Source organism: Hyperoodon ampullatus, assembly GCF_949752795.1.
Source record: "Hyperoodon ampullatus genome assembly, chromosome: 1".
In the NCBI taxonomy this organism is placed as follows: Eukaryota; Metazoa; Chordata; class Mammalia; order Artiodactyla; family Ziphiidae; genus Hyperoodon; species Hyperoodon ampullatus.
The window spans coordinates 156,534,208-156,554,506 of record NC_136914.1 but is presented as its reverse complement, the minus strand read 5'-3'; the positions used below and the strand labels follow the sequence as shown (position 1 = coordinate 156,554,506).

The 20,299-nt window shown below is 42.2% G+C and overlaps 1 protein-coding gene across 1 annotated transcript; it reads left to right on the top strand.

Annotated features, from left to right (window-relative positions):
• Positions 1–772: 772 nt before the first annotated feature.
• On the top strand, positions 773–18,140 carry SGMS2 (sphingomyelin synthase 2; the record flags this gene model as incomplete). The annotated part of the gene is made up of 5 exons (XM_079715846.1): positions 773–1,227; positions 4,609–4,726; positions 10,294–10,447; positions 16,081–16,247; positions 17,937–18,140. 5 exons carry the CDS (start codon positions 773–775, stop codon positions 18,138–18,140), a joined length of 1,098 nt encoding a protein of 365 aa, XP_079571972.1.
• Positions 18,141–20,299: the final 2,159 nt, after the last annotated feature.

Below are 20,299 nucleotides of genomic sequence, written 5' to 3'. Positions count from 1 at the left end.
TATTTATTTATTTTTAAATTTTATTTATTTTTGCCTGTGTTGGGTCTTTGTTGCTGTGTGTGGACTTTCTCTAGTTGCGGCGAGCGGGGGCTACTCTTCATTGTGGTGCGCGGGCTTCTCATTGTGGTGGCTTCTCTCGTTGCGGAGCACGAGCTGTAGGCACACAGGCTTCAGTAGTTGTGGCACATGGGCTCTGTAGTTGTGGCTCACGGGCTCTAGAGCAAAGGCTGAGTAGTTGTGGCACACGGACTTAGTTGCTCCGCGGCATGTGGGATCTTCCCAGACCAGGGCTCGAACCCGTGTCCCCTGCATTGGCAGGTGGATTCTTAACCACTGTACCACAAGGGAAGTCCCTCGATGTTTTATAAATAAACTCCATCTCAGCAGCTTTAACTATGTTCTGATGATACATTTATAAAGCAAATGGCTTTGGTATTTGTTTCCTTATTTTGATAATGTTTTTGTTTTGGATGCTTGACAACTGGACAAGCACAGTTTCTGAACATAGTTCTGTTTTGTTTTTACAGCTGGGATAGCAACATCTTTGGGGGAAAGAAAATTGGCTTCCTTTCCTGAGAGCGGTGAATGTACAGCAGATGGTTGTCCAGGAGGAACCGTAGTCCGATGGAGACCCTCTATGTTTTGTACTAGGAAACAGAATCAGTTGTAAGAGTCCATGTTGATCTTGGCAGTAGAAGGATTAAAAAAAGTTGAGTTTCCACAAAGAACAAGAACTTTACCATCTCCTTTTTGGTCTGAAGACCGGAGGACAATGGATATCATAGAGACAGCAAAACTTGAAGAACATATGGAAAACCAAACCAATGATCCTGCAAACACTTACACAAGACCTGCTGAACCTGTTGAAGAAGAGAACAAAAATGGCAATGGTAAACCTAAGAGTTTATCCAATGGGTTGCAAAAGGGCACCAAAGAATACCCGGACTATATCCAAATTGCTATCCCCGTGGAATCGAGGAACCAGTTTCCCCTAGAGTGGTGGAAAACGGGCATTGCCTTCGTGTACGCTCTTTTCAACCTCGTCCTGACAACCGTCATGATCACGGTTGTGCACGAGAGGGTCCCTCCCAAGGAGCTCAGCCCTCCACTCCCAGACAAGTTTTTTGATTACATAGATCGAGTGAAATGGGCATTTTCTGTATCAGAAATAAATGGAATTATATTAGTTGGATTATGGATCACCCAGTGGCTATTCCTGAGATACAGGTAAGTAAGGTCTAACATGTTTTGGGGATTGGCCATGAGTTTATATTTTAGTGAGCCGGTGTGTAATTGAAATGATCTTTCTCGGTTTTATCTGATAAATCCAGTCTTATCCAGGCACTTAATGAAAATAATCAATAGAAAGATCTACAGCCTTGAGTAAATCCAGTCATTATTCCATAAGCATTTATTGAGCAACTGTATGAAAGTGGCAGCTGTGTGTGAAGGTGCAGAAGTACTGTGGTGGATGATTCAGACTTTGTAAATTTAAGGTGCAGTTCTAATTTCAAGCAACTTGGCACTATGGTATTTGCATGATACGTTAAGAGCCTTGGAAAGGAAAAACATTCACTTCATCATGCTTGTGTTATTCCAGGCTCTTGACAGGTGGGGAAAGTTGTAGGCTGGGAAGCTTTTTTCTCTGTTACTCATAATGTGATGACTGTATTGGTCAATTGCAGGCTTTGAGGTTTGCCTGTCTTCAAGAGCTCGAATTTTACATGTCTTTTCCTTTTGCCTTTTGGCAATCCAGTCACGAGAGTTTGTTTAATAAACTGCATTTAGAAGTGGGTCCATGCGGTTTGGGTTTTAGATTTCTAAAGTAAACGTGCCTTCTGGTTTCCTCAAGCCATCACAAAGGAGCATTTAGTTCATTGGTTTAAGTCTTCCCATTTTAGAATAGCAGGAATCAGGAAGTGTAGTAAGCCAGGTACTTTTGCTTTGAAGATACTTAAAAATAGGACACAGCTCTGAGGTGGTTATTTCTGCTTCCCTGTTGAATTCTGACTGCTAGTCCATTAAGAAAAAAGGCCCCTCAATTTTCCTTTTGTCCTCAGCCATCATTCAGATGTTTTTTCTCTACTAAGATTCTAATAATTAAATCACAAATATAAGTTTAATTAAAACATTGCCCACAAACGGAGGCTTTTGAAAGTGTAATACATGCTAACATAGTCAATACACTTCAGAGTCAAATAGGGTTTCAGTAGTAACGTCACAAGATCATTTTTTGAAGAAGGAATTTATGCTATATTGTTCTTTCAATTGGTTGTTGCTTTGAGATTTGAAGAGTTCAGTCTCTTTGTTAAAGAGTTCCGCACATGCAGGTGTGCAGTTTTGAAAACTTGTTCCACAAACTGAAGTCATTCCTAAGCATTTTCTTTAAAATATTTATCTTAATAATGTATAAGTAAAAGACATAGCTGTCAATTGTCTTTTACTTAGTAGGGGAACTTTACCCTAAAGTTGTTAGTTATAACGTGCTTTATGCTAAAAGCAAACACAGTGTAGCTGTTGAACTTTAGCATTTTCCTTTTTAGTGTCTGGAATTGACACTGAATATAAGAGAGACTGCGCAGGCCAAAGATATTTGCTCTCTCCTTTGTTTCAGAGCAAAGTTTTATTTGTATATGTGTGTGAAAGAGAAATTTCCCAGGGCCGGGTAAGTAGCTAGCTTCCAGCCTGCAGTACAGTCTTGGTGTATTTGCATCTTCACGTAGAGGACAGTTGTTACCTGTCTCTCCAGTGCCAACTTCGGTTTCACCATGTCAAAACTTATTTCCACACAGGCCAGCTGCATGTTTTAATGATAGCCACTGTTTGGGTCACAATCCACTAGCAAAACCTTGGGGAAATCACACTAATTTTCCTTTTTCCTTTTCGTATAGAATTGGATCTTATATTTTAGTAACTGGTAGAGTAATTTTTATAACCCGTTTTGAACATTCCAGCTGAATAAGAAATTCTAGTTGTTCTCTCTCTTTCACTCTCACTCTCTCACTTAAAACACCTTTAAAGCTATGGGGGAAAAAATCACTGGCAGTAGTTCTTTAAATAAGGCTGCGGAGTGCCTGTTTCACCTCTTAAATTAATTTTCTGTTCTGAGTACAGCTGAACTCTGAATACTGGAATGAATATAATTGACCCATAATAATTCCTGCTTATTACTTCACCTTGTCTAACAGCATGGAGCACAGTTCAGCACTCTTTTTGAACCTGGGTTTGAATCAAAGGGAGAATAGTTTTTCACTTAACCAAATGGAAGCACTCAGCAATGTTCATTACCTGTTCCTTTTCAGTACTATAAAAGGCAGGGCTAGAATAGCAAGTCTTTGAAAGAAATGCCTTGCAAGAAATAGATACTTTCATCAACTAGTCAAGGTGTTTCTCTCTATATTTTGACCCCAGAAACCCTGGAATCTCCTTAAAATAGCTCTTGGAGACAGGCAGCTAAAATTATATTTGTACATGATTCTTTAGAAGTCCCAACAGTTACCTGAATTAGACCTTGATCCGTGGCACACCACAGTCTTGGAGAAAACATAAAATATTCCACATGCCTAAAATTCCCTGTTTTTCCAGAGGTTTTTGATCACTGGCTTTGGAAGTTTGAGAGCTCTGAAAATGGGGGACCTGGAGTAACATATTTTATGTACTAGGGAAGTTACAACTAGTAATTCTAGGGGCTTTGTGGATCCCAGCCATCTTTATAGAGCCCAGAGTTTATAGGTCCACCTCTAACTACACAACAGAGTCACCTTCAGAATTCTTGATGCCCATTCAGGTACCCAAGAGACAGTGGTGCAGATGGGCAAAACCCTTCCCTTTGGAGGACAGTGTGCTCAAAGCCAGCTTCTGGGAACCACTGCCTTAGACTGACGACTTAGGGGGCAAAGGACAGGGACTAATGTTAGTCAAGACAACTGTCTTCACCGAAACATATAAGGTGAAAAAGGACTTGTGGGATTCTTTTTTTTTTTTTTTTACGTCTTTTGATCAAGATTGCATAAAATCAGGATAAACTAATCAGTTTACAGCTTCACTCTTAAATGTCCTTAAATGCACGAGGACACTTTGAACATCTTCAAAATATAATTTTCTGAAAACCTCTGTAGTCACAGACAAAATAGTTCATGCCTAAGTTGTCAGAATATTTTTGGATAGTCCCCAAATAAACCTTGCTTATATAACTTAGGTTAAAAGAGTTGTCCCATTTCCCTATGTGCCCAATTATGTCGTATCACCTTAGCTCATTAGTTAATTCCTCTGTGACCATGGCTCGCTTATACCTCTGCTGTGTTCTCAAGAGAGGGTTTATTAATGCAGTGAGTTGACTGACAACGTAGAGAGGTCCACTGAATTCTCTGGCAAAGAGGGCCTTTTTTAGGGGTGGTAGTTGTGTAAAACCCTTAATCTACTTCAACACCCCCTCCCCCCAGAGACTCATTCCGTTGGGGCCCAACCCACCTAGATTAATTGCAGTATGTGAATCTTCAGTTCTGAAAACTGCAATTATTCTTTATTCTGTTAAACATTATTTTATGTTGCCTTAGGAGCAAAAAACCCCAGTAAACCTGTTTTTCCCCATCCCTATTTTTCCTTTAGGTCAATAGTGGGGCGCAGATTCTTTTTTCTCATTGGCACTTTGTACCTGTATCGCTGTATCACAATGTACGTTACTACTCTCCCTGTGCCTGGAATGCATTTCCAGTGTGCTCCAAAGGTAAGCGCCTCTGAATTACCATTTAGAGGACATTAAGCAAACAATGATTGAACACCTGCTCTCTGTTATACATTCTCCTAGACACGTTCATATATGTTAACTGAAATCTAGCATGTTTTGTTTTGCTTTAGATCTTGGGGGGAAACCTTAAAATGTGTTCATAAAACTGATATGTTTTCTGCATAAAAAATTCATTTTCTGCTAACTGGAAGTTACTATTGGGTCTTTGACTCTGCATTTTTGCCTTCTCATTTGCTCATTCATGAATTCATTTTGAAAGTATTAAGTTCCTGTTATATACCAGGCACTGTGTAACAGCAATGACCAAAACAAAGTTCTGCTCCTCCGAGAACGTATATTCTTATTGAAGGATGGTGACAGTTAAATGAAGTCATAACTTGTTACACGGTGGTAAGTCAGGTGGCTATCAGATGGAGAACAGTAAAGCTGAGTAAGGGTGAAAGGGACTGTGAGGGTAGGTACTAATTTATAGACTGGTCAGGAAAAGCTTCTTCAATAAGAAAGCTTTTGGGCAGCCAAGATGAGGGAGTGAGCCATGTGAATGGGGTGAGAACTCCAGGACAAGGAAATAACTTAATCATAGTGCATTCAGGGAAGAGCAGGGAGACACGTGTGGCTGCATAGAGTTATGAAGAGTTGAGATGATGCAGCCACAGATCTCACAGGGCCTCTGTGCCCATTGTAGGAACTTGAACCTTGGTGGTGGCAGTGGAAATGAGGAGAAGCCGTTTGACTCGGGATGTATTTTGAAGGTAGAGCCAACAGGATGTGCTAATAAGTTGGATATGGGTTTAAGAGAAAGAAGTCAAGGATGACCTCAAAGCTTTTAGCAGCTGGAAGGATCGAGTGGCCTTTCACTGAGATAGAGTGTGAGAATGGATACTGAAACTGTTGTAAGCAGGATTTATAGTTTCTCCAGGTAGAGTCATTTCTCAAGAGAGCTGTTAATCATCTTAGACCCCAGTGTGCCCTGGTTTAAAAAGGAAACTTACAAATCATGTGCTTTCTGGGCAAGAGAATGAAGACTATCATATTTAACTGAACACTAAGCAGATGTCCAAGGTGGAAGGAAAAATAGAGTTGTTCTGAAGAAGTCAACAGTCTCCATCACCAAATATAGGTGTGGTTTGGAGAAGCTATAATTTTCCAAAGCCATCAAAGCAGAAAGTGTCTGTAATTAAAAGTGTACATATTGAATTTAAACATTGACTGATTTTTAGTGAAACTAATTTAAGTCATGGGAGAAGTTCAGAAGCATAATAAACACTTCTAAGGGGTTATTGCAATGGGTTAAATGAAGAAATGGCCACAGGAAAGAAGGCAAGCCCATCCTAGTAACGGGTGAGGTTTGCAGGGATGAAGTGCTATGATTACAGAAAGCATGTAAAGATTATCTTCTGTGGAAAAGTTGCAATTTTCAGAAGCCACAAGAGCAAATGTACTGCTGGGTAATCAAGCTACGAATGTTCACAGTGGAAGCTCTGGGAACAGCCCCTGTGTTCAGATGTCAAGACCTAAGACCTTTTCCTGAAGCATCAGCAGGCTATTGGTGCCTGGATTGTGGTTCAGTAAAACAAACACAAATCAATTTGTTTCAGTAGAGGTGATGTGGTCTTATAGAGCAAGAGGCAGAATTGCATTCTATTTGTGGTTCAGCCGCTGGCTTTGAGTGCTCCTTAGATTTTTGTGGTTACAAAACTATTAGATAATCTACCTGTCTCCTTTGTTGCTGACTCTATAGAATGCCCTTAGTGACTGAGAGCAATGACAGAACTGTGTATACTGAAGCCACTTGCTATGGAAGGTTATCTGACTAGTCACTGATGCCTCACATCACTTGTTACTTAGTGGATGTGATCACAGAAGCCATCACAGTGATAGGCCCTTAGTGAAATCCTTGGCTCTCACAGTTTTCCAGTTGCCTTCCCCCTTCTCCATCCTATGGTTTACTTTAAGTCCTTGGCTTAATGATTTGCTTCTTCCCACACACCCAAGTCTTAGTTTGAAGTTGCAAAATTTGAGTTCTGAAAATTGTGTTTAAATAGATATTGACCTAGTTATTGGAACTCACATGAAATGATTTAGCTTCTCAAACCCCTTTTGCCACAGGAATGTTGGGCTGGCACAGCTACATTCCTTTCCCTGAGAAAGCTTCCCTCTCATCCTGGCCATAGAGGTCCAAAGGACTTCTCTTCTAAATTGAAGGGATGGTGTGTGGATGGTAAGGTTTCTGGTTTGGCAGCAGCCAAGTTGGGCTCTCTTGTACCTAATTTATTTTTGTGGGAAATGTTGTGTGGAGGTCATAGTTTGAGGAACCCTTGAGAACACTGAGCTCTGTCTGTTTTGGCTATTATGATCAATGCTTCTCTTCCTGGTTTTCCACATCTTCAGTTTCATATCCAGCAATGGCATAGAATGGGTCTGAAAACGGAGGAAATTACGAGGAACTAGAGTCTTTAGTGGTGTGTGATAGAGGGCCTCAATGAAATAGAACAGAACTAGAAAATAATCTGTTAATCCCAGCTCTCACTATTACCCTCCCCCTTCCCAGTTTTCTTTCAGCCCTCTTTTAAAATTTCCTTTCTTGAAGTTCTGTTTAACATTTATGCTGGGGCTTCCCTGGTGGTGTAGTGGTTGAGAGTCTGCCTGCCGATGCAGGGGACAAGGGTTCGTGCCCTGGTCTGGGACGATCCCACATGCCGCGGAGCGGCTGGGCCCATGAGCCATGGTTGCCGGGCCTGCGCATCCAGAGCCTGTGCTCCGCAAAGGGAGAGGCCACAACAGTGAGAGGCCCGCGTACCGCAAAAAACAAAAAAACAAAAAAACAAAAAAAACATTTATGCTGAGCATGGTCTGACATCTTAAGATAGCAGTGACAGGACTGAGGAATTAAGAACTTAGAAAGTACAGAAAAAGCAAGAAGAGAGTCCTTCCTCTGTTCTGTGAAGGCATTTGGAATCAGATGCTATCGGAAATCTCAATACACCAACACTGCTGAAAGAAAGGGGAGAGAAGAGAAAGTGTGGCAGTATTTTAGCTCCTGGTTTAATTATGCCTTTTGATCCATCTACATATCTTTCTAGTAAAGAAATTTAAGTGTTTCTGCCCTTAGAAAATTCGAGTATTGAGTTGGGGTGGGTCAGTGGATAAAAAAATATTATTATAGTTTTGAAATGAATAATGTGTTCTTTAAACTGGGAACACAATGGTCAGGCGGAGTGTACGTACCTTTCTATTTGATCTCATTGTTGACAGTTGTTTGTACCAACCGCACCACCAGAAATTCCTGAAGGTCTGTGGCTGATCTGATAAAGCGCATGCTAGATTCTATCCTCCACATCAAGGGCTTTCACGTCATTTTATGTGGTTTGCAGTACGCCTTTCCTGAGGGGCACCTGAAGTGAGTCCTGCAACTCTGTCAACAGTCCTTATCTTCTCCGGGTATGGATCCTTTACTGCCTTCTAGACCCTATCTTTTCAAGGCAGGGTCACCTGTTACTTGGCCTGTTTGGTTTAAGGACTGTCAATTCTTGATAAAATGCACATGTTCTCTTGGTTTTGCCAGCTGGGCTCGGCCTAAGCAAACTCTTGAAGAAAGTTGAGTTTCTTTGAAACCTCCAGTTTCGCACGCTGCACTCTAATCCTGTTTCATGTCATTTTCTGCTGCAGAGCCTTATTCTCAACTATCACCCGATCACGGTGTGTTTGCCTTTTTACAAGGGTCACCTGAATACCAGAAAGCTTTCCAGATCCATAAGATTTTTTTTTTTTTTTTGCGGTACGTGGGCCTCTCACTGTTGTGGCCTCTCCTGCTGTGGAGCACAGGCTCCGGACGCGCAGGCTCAGCGGCCATGGCTCACAGGCCCAGCCGCTCTGCGGCATGTGGGATCTTCCCGGACCGGGGCACGAACCCGTGTCCCCTGCATCGGGAGGCGGACTCTCAACCACTGTGCCACCAGGGAAGCCCCATAAGATATTCTTAATCAGGAAAGTTTTAGGCAAGGAATCCTGCCCTAATTCCCATTTTACCATATAGGATGGTTTCCCACCTGCTTTGGAGACTCAATTTCTCTACTCCTAGACTGTCTTCTCCTCCATCTGTACACATCTTACCCTCCTTCACCACTACACGTCTACTTGGACTAGACACTACCTGTCTACACCACCAAACAGTTTGCCACCATCATGACTGGCCTGGCCATGCTTCAGGGGCCAGTTGCCCAGAAGGATCATCACTGAGTATGAAAAGCACCTCATCTTACAACTGTGCCCCCGGTCCCAAGTGAAAATAGTCATTAATGGTCTTTCTATATTTCTCTTCTTGTGTATACTCTGACTCCATTTTATTTCTGAGTGTCATTCTTTGATTTTCTAAACCTATTCACTTGCTATTAGACTGATCGGAAACCCTCCATCCGGCCCTACAGTGTTTCAGTATTCCATTTTCCCGTGCATTCCATCTCAGTCCACTACTCCTTCCTGTATGCTTAAGGTTTGGGTTGGGGGGGGCGGTTTTTTTGGGGGGGGTTTAATACAATTTTTAAAGGTTACACTCCATTTACAGTTATTGCCAAATTATTGGCTCTATTCCCCGTGTTGTGCAATGCATCCTTGAGCCGATCTTAGACACAGTAGTTTGTATCTCCCACTCCCTCACCCCTATATTACCCCTCTCCCTTCCCTCCCCACTGGTAACCACTAGTTTGTTCCCTATATCTGTGAGTCTGCTTCCTTTTTTGTTATTTTACTAGTTTGTTGTAGTTTTCAGATTCCACATGTAAGTGATACCTGTATGCTTACGTTTTAACGGGATATGAACTTTTGACTGTTGCCTCAAACTCCTGCCCTAACCCATGATTGTTCCCCATGTCATCACGACAGCTTCTCGGGGCTTCTCCACCCTTGCCCAGGGAGCTCTCCCCTGACCTCCTGCCACAGCACACAGGTTATTGCTTTGGAGGATGTTTTTCCTGATCGAGCTACTCATTTTAAAGCTGCCAGTACATCCCTCATCCGTCATTTTCAAGCCTATTTAAATTAGTTAATGTATTGCAGTGCTTTTTAACTGTAAATGTTTTGATCAGATGTTAATACAGCTATATGCACACTTTAGGTTGCCCACCTAACACAAGGTATGAATACACTGTAGAGTATAAGTGATGTGGAGTGCAGCCCAATCAAGTATTAGCCATCTGAAACCCCAACCTCCCCCTGCAAAGAGGAAAGAAAGGAGCTTTGATCTTTTTAGTCCATAACTGTGGTGAAGTCATTGGTTATTAGTATTTTTAAAAGCTTTGCCTAAGGACACACCACCACTAAAATGTATTATTAGTAACATATTGAATAATTTAAAACGTATCACTAAAACTGGCCAGTACAATGAATAAAATTCAGTTTGAGTAGCTTCCCCCTTGGATTCTTTTTGACTGAAGTTAAAAAGAAAAAAAATCACAACCGGGTGGCCTTTCTAAATATCACATTAATTAGGCTAAAACATGATTTTATCAGCTTATAAATTTTTTTCCTGATCTTCTTGTGTCATTCAGCTCAACGGAGACTCTCAGGCAAAAGTACAGCGGATTCTACGGTTGATTTCTGGTGGCGGATTGTCCATAACTGGGTCGCATATCTTGTGTGGAGACTTCCTCTTCAGCGGTCACACAGTTGTGCTGACACTTACTTATTTGTTCATCAAAGAATGTAAGTAAAAACTCATTCCTGCTTTATTGATTGTTGTAGTGGGCGGGATCCCTAAGCCCTGAAACTGATGAGTCCTTATTCTATTGGAATTGATAGCTATGGAAAGAGGGATATGTGTGTGTGTGTGACGTGTGTGTGTGTGTGTGTGTGTGTTTAAATCATTTCAACCAGTCGTATGTGATTTGAACACTGAAGGAAGGCTTAAAGCTTGGCCCTGTTTTGTTTTGTTTTTTTGCTGTATGTGGGCCTCTCACTGCTGTGGCCTCTCCCGTTGCGGAGCACAGGCTCTGGACGCGCAGGCTCAACGGCCATGGCTCACAGGCCCAGCTGCTCCGCGGCATGTGGGATCCTCCCGGACCGGGGCACGAACCCGTGTCCCCTGCATCGGCAGGCGGACACTCAACCACTGCGCCACCAGGGAAGCCCGGCCCTGGCTTCTTGCTAACATTTAGCATGCCTCCAAAATGTCTCCCTCCTTGGTTAGTAGTTCTTAAGGTATGAAAAGCTATTTTAATGTTGAAACAAAGAAGAATTATTGTTAAGGTTACTGCAAAAAAGAATCAGTATGTTCCAGAGCCAAATGGAAAGGACTTTTGAATGAAATTTCCATTGTATGGAACATCCATTCCATCATCCCAAATACTTTGGTTAATATTTTCCCCCTTTTAAACCTTTTTTAACGTTTCCTTATCCCACTTTATTCTAGTTTCGTCACTTCCAGTAGCTTTCTGTGCTTTAATATGCATCTTCATGAAACAGTTTGCCAATACTAACCATTTTCTTCTTAGAAAGCAACATGGAGATGAGAATGTGAAATATCTCCCCATATTTATATACTTAATTCCCATTATACAAAATTCTTGTGTATTCCAGTGGCTTTTTTTTTGGCTGGAATAACGTCTTGTTCATTGTGAAGGAGGTTGTATTTGGTTTTAGCTGCCTAGCAGATTTCTGAGGCTTTGTATATTTGGACCCATTCTCTCAAAATCCTTTTGAAGTAGTGATGCTTCTCCCTCCATTTTTTACAAGCTGGTCGGTATTAACCTTCATCTTCAGTTCCAAGATACCCTATCCCCATGCCATTGTTCTTTTAGAGGCTTATCTCAATTGTCTTCACTTGCAGAGCATATCATGGAGGTCTTTGGGCAGAGACCAGGGGAAGGAGGCTCCTTGGTTAGTCCCCTTCTCTCCCTTCTTCTCTTAGTCTGTCATGAATCCAAACAGGTTTAGACCCATCAAAGTTTATCTTCCAGTGGTGCAGAAGTGAATTCTTGCCCCATAGACTGCCCAGGGTTATAGGTTTTAATTCTGCTTTGAGGGCAATATGACAAAGAGAGGAGAGTCTCTGTAGTAGATGAAGTCTTTTTTTTTTTTTTTTTTTTTTTTTGGTGACAATTGTATATCTTCTGAATTGTTTTCTTTCTGAATGCTACACACAAGCTTTGAGTTAGAAGAGCAGCATGTTAAGTGTTCGGCCTTTGTCATACTGTCTGACTGGAAGGCAGAGGGCCTTCTGCACCTTGTCCCATAGTTCTGTTCTTACACGGTTGGAGAGGGGTGGTGGAGGGGAGGAACCTAGCTCTGTCTGTGCGCCAATAACTCCCCCTTAAATTTCAATCTTCTGAAATTTCTAATTTCTAATACCTAGTTACAGGTTCTGGGTGGTGGGCAGAGCGATTTATGTTGTTTATAGGGCTCAGTCTTTTGCTGTGGAAAGTTCAGCAAAAACTGATCTGTGTAAGATCAGTCACTTTCCAGTCCAGAGGTTCATTTGGGTTTTAGGATCTTCTCTCTAATCTGCAGATCATAAAAGCTTATAGAAGAAGAGGAGGAGGATGGGCTTCCCTGGTGGCGCAGTGGTTGAGAGTCCGCCTGCCGATGCAGGGGACATGGGTTCGTGCCCCGGTCCGGGAAGATCCCACAAGCCGCGGAGTGGCTAGGCCTGTGAGCCATGGCCGCTGAGCCTGCGCGTCCGGAGCCTGTGCTCCTCAACGGGAGAGGCCACAACAGTGAGAGGCCCGCGTACCGCAAAAGAAAAGAAAAAAAAAAAAAAGGAGGAGGATGAGGGCCGGGAGGAGTTACATGTTAGAGTGTTAGAGTGAAGCTACTGTGGGTAGAAAACATAAGGTAATGAAGAGAAAACATCCCAGGAAACTGAGAGTCAGTTTTATAAAATAATTGAAGACCAAGTGATATTACCAATAACAGCAAATAGACATAGTACTATTTTTCTGTGCCAGGCACTATTCCAAGGCCTTGATGCAAATTAACTCGTTTAATTCTTGTAGCTACCTCATGAGGGAAACACTGTTTTTCCCCATTTTTCAGAGGAAACTTAAGCATAAAGAAAGTGAATGAATTAAGCCACAGTCCACAGTTAGTAATTGGAGGATGGGGTATTCAGCCTCAAGCAGGCTGACTCCAGAGGGTACACTACCAATTTCTTGGCTCTGTTTAGAATTTTTGGAAACCCAAGCTGTCTGATCTTATAGAATTGCTAAGAAATAGCCTGGATGTATTGCTCATTGTTGTACTTTCACCTCAGAGCAATAGCAGGGCAACTTTGTGTTTATTTCTATGCTTTAATAAAGGCTGATGCAGTATGTAGAGACATTTTCTTCCCCACATATGATTTGAGCTTGAGCTTGTTTAAATTGTATAAGTCTACATACAGCAAGGAAAGAATTACATTCTGCTTTTTCCTTTCTATTTCTTTTAAAATAGATCTTTATTGGAGTATAATTGCTTTACAATGGTGTGTTAGTTTCTGCTTTATAACAAAGTGAATCAGTTATACATATACATATGTTCCCATATCTCCTCCCTCTTGCGTCTCCCTCCCACCCTCCCTATCCCACTCCTCTAGGTGGTCACAAAGCACTGAGCTGATCTCCCTGTGCTATGCAGCTGCTTCCCACTAGCTAGCTATTTTACATTTGGTAGTGTATATATGTCGATGCTACTCTCGCTTTCTCCAAGTTTTGGTGAGAAACCAAAGGGCAAATCTGTAATGCTTGATACAAACCCAACTTTAGAATCAGTTCTGTACATAAACTGGGCATTCCCTGTTTACGCCCGTTTCCTATGCAATTAGGAAAAACAGTTACCTTCTAAATTATACCATGTGTTGTTGTTCTGAGTAAGCATCGGTTCCAGTGGTTTCTTTGAACATTCTGCTTCTAGAATTAGATGCATCATTTGTATATTTTTTGCTTTCCTGCCTTTTGATCATTTTGGACTCTCCCTGTTTACTCCGTTGTTACGAGCAGATTTGAATTTAGTCATGAGAGTAGTTGAAAACGTGGGACCAGCATCATTTTGTGGATTAGCGAGAGAGGGTCTTACCCAGGTGTGCAAATATTATCTTTGGGACTTAGGTTCCCTATAAATTAGCCTGGAGAAATCAGTGTAGCTCTTAGAACCAAATGTCTTGCTAGTCGAGAAAACTACTTTTTTTTTTCTTTTTTTTTTTTTTACCTTGCTACTACACAAAGTCTATTGTCTCTATTATTCATTGACAACTAGGGCTAGGATCCCACACAGACAGTGGAGTTCATTAATAATTTTATCATCACCTCTCAACTCAAGGTTATCCCTGTGGGTAGAATGAGAGAACAGAGAGGATTACCATTTTGCCATTTCTATTTCAAAATAGTTCATATTAAATCTTTTCTTTGGGCCAGCCAGTGTGCTCAGTTAATGAGCAGTGATCCCAGTGTGGTAGCTCATAGAGAATACATTTTTATGTGCCAGGAGAGCAGTGCTAGGGCATCTAGCCATTCCTGAAACCTCATTTTCAATTCCACGAGTAGTAAAGTGGGCCACCTCTTTACTCCCTACCTACTTCAGCTTTGCTTCTTGTGGATAAACAAATACAACATAGTTCTGCTTTGCTCAGACATTTTGGACATTTAAGGTAAATACCAGATGACCTGTTAGGAAGGGAAGTAGGGCTGATGGGAGGCTTCAGGGAGGGGTGAGGTCTGTGGTGCTGGAGAATGCATATTTAGTGAAATCTCCAGATTTCTGAATGTTACTTCAATTTTTAACATTCAGATCCCAACAGAACAGTTATGGGGACTGGATCTGGCCCCCCAGGCTACAGAAGTAAGGCCTCTCCTAGCTATAGAATTCTCAGATTTCCTGAGTTATCTGCTAGAACCTCATGGCAGAATGAATCAAGCAAGAGTTGGAAATAATGAGCTGCATGTTCAGAAATAGAAAATCAGACTTTCAAATGCAAATACAGGTTTATCATCTTACTGTTCCACGTAGGACTAAAAGAGCAACAGCTGTTTAATTTTTATTTGAACCATGTTTGATTTGATGTGTCATGTAAAGTTCTGGAAATGGATCTTTTTGCTCTTCAACCATTCTTCCACACTTGAAAGTAAATATCACTATAAATATAAACACAGTTAAATATGAAATAAATTTTAGTTTATTCGATTATTATCTTTGTGAGCTAATAAAGCTTTAAAATAGAAAAAAGGAAACAGTTATTCAAAGAAAAGAAAAGTTATTAGAGATGAGCACTGGTTCCAGTTACACCTGTGTCATTACCACCTGTGTGGGAAGGCTGGGGGGCGTGTGATCATATTTAACCTCCCCAGCGCTTTAGTTCTCTCTTATAGCTGATCAGTGTCATGAACTTAGTGCCCTCTCTAGGTAAGGCTCAAACCCATAAGTGAATAGGCAAGAATCCCAAGCTTTGCATAGGGAGTGTCTTATAGTTGCTATTGGCAATAACAGTATAAAATTGCTGAGAAACAGGCTTCCCTGGTGGCACAGTGGTTGAGAGTCCGCCTGCCAATGCAGGGGACATGGGTTTGTGCCCCGGTCCGGGAAGATCCCACATGCCGTGGAGCGGCTGGGCCCGTGAGCCATGGCCGCTGGACCTGTGCGTCTGGAGCCTGTGCTCCACAACGGGAGAGGCCACAACAGTGAGAGGCCTGCGTACCGCAAAAAAATATACATATATATTGCCGAGAATCAAAATATTGCTAGCCACAAATACCATTTTTCTCTCCCTGCAGAAATCAAAGTAAGTTTATATATAAGACCTAAAATTACTCTTGCTTTCTCATTCCCTCCTCCACCCCACCGCCCCATTTTCATAGACAACGACCCTTTCGTTTTCTTTGTTTGGCCACACAGCATGGCTCATGGGATCTGAGTTCCCTGACCAGGGATTAAACCCAGCCACAGCAGTGCAAGTGCTGAGTCCTAACCACTGGACCATCAGGGATTTCCTGACAACTATCCTTTCTTTTCACTCTACTGTTTCTCTTTCCAGTGGGGTCCCTACAGGAGCCAGCATGAGCCAATTCCAACCTAATGTGAAATATTTCTGTTCTCTTCCTAATTATTAAACACTGTGGGTAAGACCTAGAGTACCTAGTGTTACCAACCGCCCCAGGGAATTACTATTAGACCTGTTAACCAACAGCACCCCGTCTCCCCCCGGCAACCGGAGCAAATCCCAGCCAGTTCACAGGGACTCATTTTGGGTTATCCATTCTCTCCTTCAGTGACTTCCTGGCCTTAGACTTTTCTCAGGTCATTAGGATAGACTGTCATCATTCAGTCCACCTCTGGGAATCCTATTAACTATTACTTTTTCTGCTGTCCAGATTCACCTCGTCACTTCTGGTGGTATCATTTATTCTGCTGGCTGCTGAGCGCTGCTGGGATCATCTGCATTCTTGTAGCACACGAACACTATACTGTCGATGTGATCGTTGCTTATTATATCACAACACGGCTCTTTTGGTGGTACCATTCCATGGCCAATGAAAAGGTGAGAGCAGTGACATTATCCTTGGATAATTTCTTTTCTTTAAATGCAGTGGACCCCTTTTCACACAGCGGCATTTCCAGTAGCTTAATGGGAATAACTGCTGTCGCTGCCTAAACGTGTGGTTTAGGTCAATTCACTTAAACTTATAGTAATGACTGCCTCTTAAAATAAAGAATGTCACAACTATAAATGATGTTCGAGGGTAAAAATGCTGTATAATTATAAAGCACGGTGTTTTACTAATTTCAGCTAATTTATAGGAGAATTAAAATTGAATAAAAGTTTAGGAACCTTCTCTGTGGAAGCATTGTTGTGCAGCTAGGTGAAACATGCCCTGCCCTTTTGAGGAAAAGACAGCAACTATTTTAAAAGTCAGGCAAGATGAGTAACTAATGAAGAGCTGGACTTTGTACATCTCTTGGTGATACTGTGCTCTCTGGCTTCCCTTCTTTTTTTTTTGCGTTACACAGGCCTCTCACTGTTGTGGCCTCTCTCGTTGCGGAGCACAGGCTCCGGACGCGCAGGCTCAGCGGCCATGGCTCACAGGCCCAGCCGCTCTGCAGCATGTGGGATCTTCCCGGACTGGGGCACGAACCCATGTCCCCTGCACCGGCAGGCGGACTCTCAACCACTGCACCACCAGGGAAGCCCTGGCTTCCCTTCTTATCCTTCCGTATTTGTTTCTGCAGCCTCCTGTTCCTAGATGACTTTTTTTTCTTCTCCCATTCATTCTGAAAGAGCTGGTTCAGATGCCATCTCTTCTGAGAAGCCTTTCCTAACTCCTGCTCTCTGCCTCTAGTCCCAAGATGGAATGATCCCTTCTCTGTGTCTTCCTAGCCTTAGTGTATGTCCTTGGTGTTAATAGAGTTAGTCTGCGGGCCATGACTCACTTATCTTGGGATAGTCCTGCCATATTGTCTGATGCATATAATGTTGGGAGAATTTGTGAGCAACTGAAGTATGTAGTTCCCCAAGGATCTAAATCCAGTTCTCAGTTAGTGGTGTCCACTAATAAATGCCCCTCCTATGGATTACTTTACTTGTCTCCGTGGCTCTGTTTCCTATTTTGTCATCTCCTATTTCCATCTTCCTTCTTCCATTTCCATCTAGATGTCTGCTGACACCAATGAACCAAAATCTTCATTTTTCCCGTTAAATATGCTCAACCTTATGAGCTCTCCTTTCACTCTTCCATCTTCCTTGACCCACAGATCTGATCACTGACATATCCTGAAAATTTTTCCTCCTGAAGAGCTAGCTCTCCCACCCATTCTTGAGTCTCCAGTCTTACTGGAATTGCAGGCAGAAGATTTGCCTGAGAACTTCTCTGGTGGTCCAGTGGTTAAGACTCCGTGCTTCCAACACAGGGGGTGCAGGCTCGATCTCTGGTTGGGGAACTAAGATCACACATGCCACAGGGCACGGCCAAAAAGTAAAAAAAAAAAAAAAAAAAAAAAAAGAAAAAAGATTTGCCTGAGCCACAGAGAGGGAAAGAGTGGAGGGGGTTGGAAGTGTGGCCAGAGTCCTGTCAGAGTTAGGGGAAAGGAGCAAAGACAAGCATTGCCTTGCGATCCGGATTCTGCTGCTTTCCCTGTTCAGTTACAGCAAATGAAAGTTTAATTAAGAAACAAATTAGGATGCAAATTGTGAAAAATATGTCTCATTTTACTTTTTTTCTACCTTTTACAGAACTTGAAGGTCTCTTCACAGACTAATTTCTTGTCTCGAGCATGGTGGTTCCCCATCTTTTATTTTTTTGAGAAAAACGTACAAGGCTCAATTCCTTGCTGCTTCTCCTGGCCACTGTCCTGCCCTCCAGGCTGCTTTAAATGGTCTTGCAAGAAGTATTCACGGGTTCAGAAGATTGGTGAAGATAATGAAAAATCTACCTGAGGAGCAAAACAAAGGCATCAGCTCTTAGACCAAAAGAGTTATCGCTGTAACCAAAGGTATAGTTTTTTTTTTTTGTTTGTTTGTTTTGTGCTGTACGCGGGCCTCTCACTGTTGTGGCCTCTCCCGTTGCGAAGCACAGGCTCCGGACGCGCAGGCTCAGCAGCCATGGCTCATGGGCCCAGCCGCTCCGCGGCATGTGGGATCTTCCCAGACCGGGGCACGAACCCGTGTCCCCTGCATCAGCAGGCGGACCGTCAACCACTGCGCCACCAGGGAAGCCCTGTTTTTGTTTTTATTTTAGGAGAACTGATTGCTAAATGAAGCAGACCAAATTTTGTGCAAATAATTAGGAAGATGAACGAAGTATTACCCTTTGACTGGTTTTTTATTCATCCTGAGAAAGTTATATTCTCCTGCAGCTATTCATTCATTGGTCACAAGTCCTCAAACTGGGATTTTACTAATGAGCTTGTTTAAAGAGGTGCCAGAGAACATACTACTCCTTCCCTCATTCTTTCTCCACTAAAGCTCTCTACTTCAGAATTTTTTCAGGAATTTTTTTCCCTCCAAGGTCAAAAGAATTTGTTAATGTTTTAAATAAAAATCTGATATATACGGCCACTGTGTAAATAGAATCACCTAATGTTGAGAGTGATTTTTTTTTTTTTTTTTTTTTGCGGTACGTGGGCCTCGCACTGTTGTGGCCTCTCTCGTGGCGGAGCACAGGCTCCGGACGTGCAGGCTCAGCGGCCATGGCTCATGGGCCCAGCCGCTCCGCGGCATGTGGTCTTCCCCAGATCGGGGCACGAACCCGTATCCTCTGCATCGGCAGGCAGACTGTCAACCACTGCACCACCAGGGAAGCCCGGGAGTGATTTTTAGCATTAGGCTTATCAGTGAGGGGGAGATCCATGGGTTGTGAGTGAACTTCAGGTAAACTTTGTTTCTGCTCTGTCAAGGGGAAGGTCAGGGTCAGGTCTGGGAATATGCGCTGCTGCTACCACCCAATGTACTATATCACTTTCACTTTATTTTTTTTAACTGATAATTTTATAACTTAAAAAAATGAACTAAGTAAATATAGTATTTGACACACCCACAGATTTTACATGTGTGTAAATATTTCATTTTAAGATCTCTGTGACAGATATACAGGAGACATGGGGCTATTTATGCTAATGAGGAGTCCTTCTGCTGTCCACCTGGTAACTTTGCACCTGTGCCCCCAGAGCAGTCAACAGTGTAGCACAGGCTGAACACACATAGCTGCATGAACTGATGCTCATGCCCTTGTGGGGAACAAGCCTGTGTTTCTCTCCCAGGTCACGCCCTGTGTGAGGTCTGTTTTAGAGCTGCAAATTGGAACTCAGAAATACAGTTGGTCACATTTCACTGAAAACCATTTCTTCCTAGTGACATTGTGCTTTATGGAAAAACCAAGATGGAATCCAAAAGTTTAATGCATCCTTGCCTTTTAGCAAGAGACTCCGTTTCTTATGTACTGGTCCTAAGGACACATACCACAATTGAGTAATTTTACTTTGACCCTAAAATTATACCACGGTGCTGCACTATAATCTATGGTTGGAATTGGTGTGTTAGTCGGTTACAGCTACTCAATAAAGGGGAATAATAGTTTCTAAAGTTCCTTCAGGTGATGCAAAAAAAAAGAAAAGATGGATTTTTAAAAATCTGACCAGATGTAGTGCATTATTTAATGCTGTTGAATCTTTTGGATAATTCTTGGCTTAATTTCTTTAGACTTCTAGTAACCGTAGGAAAAAATTTAAGGTCACAAAGTCATCAACACTAGTCAGAGAGTGGAGAGGCCAGGGGGGCTGGTAGGAGGCAGTTACATTTATACTGAAGGTGAAAATTTCTCCCCACTTAGAATGAAAAACATCCCTAAATTTGTCATTGTAAACAAGTCGGCCTTGATTCGGTACACAAAATTGACCTTTAAATTGTTGGAGAGAAGCACAATACAGATCTGTTCAGAAGGGTCATCATCCTTTGGTGCTAAAATTCTGTATATGTTTTCAGTATGGCTCTTTCTCTATGTAAAAAAGAAACACTAAAGGTTGAATTCAAAGGCAGAAAGACAGACTAATCTGGTTATTTACAACAAGAATTGAAACCCTAAACATCCTTGGCAGGCT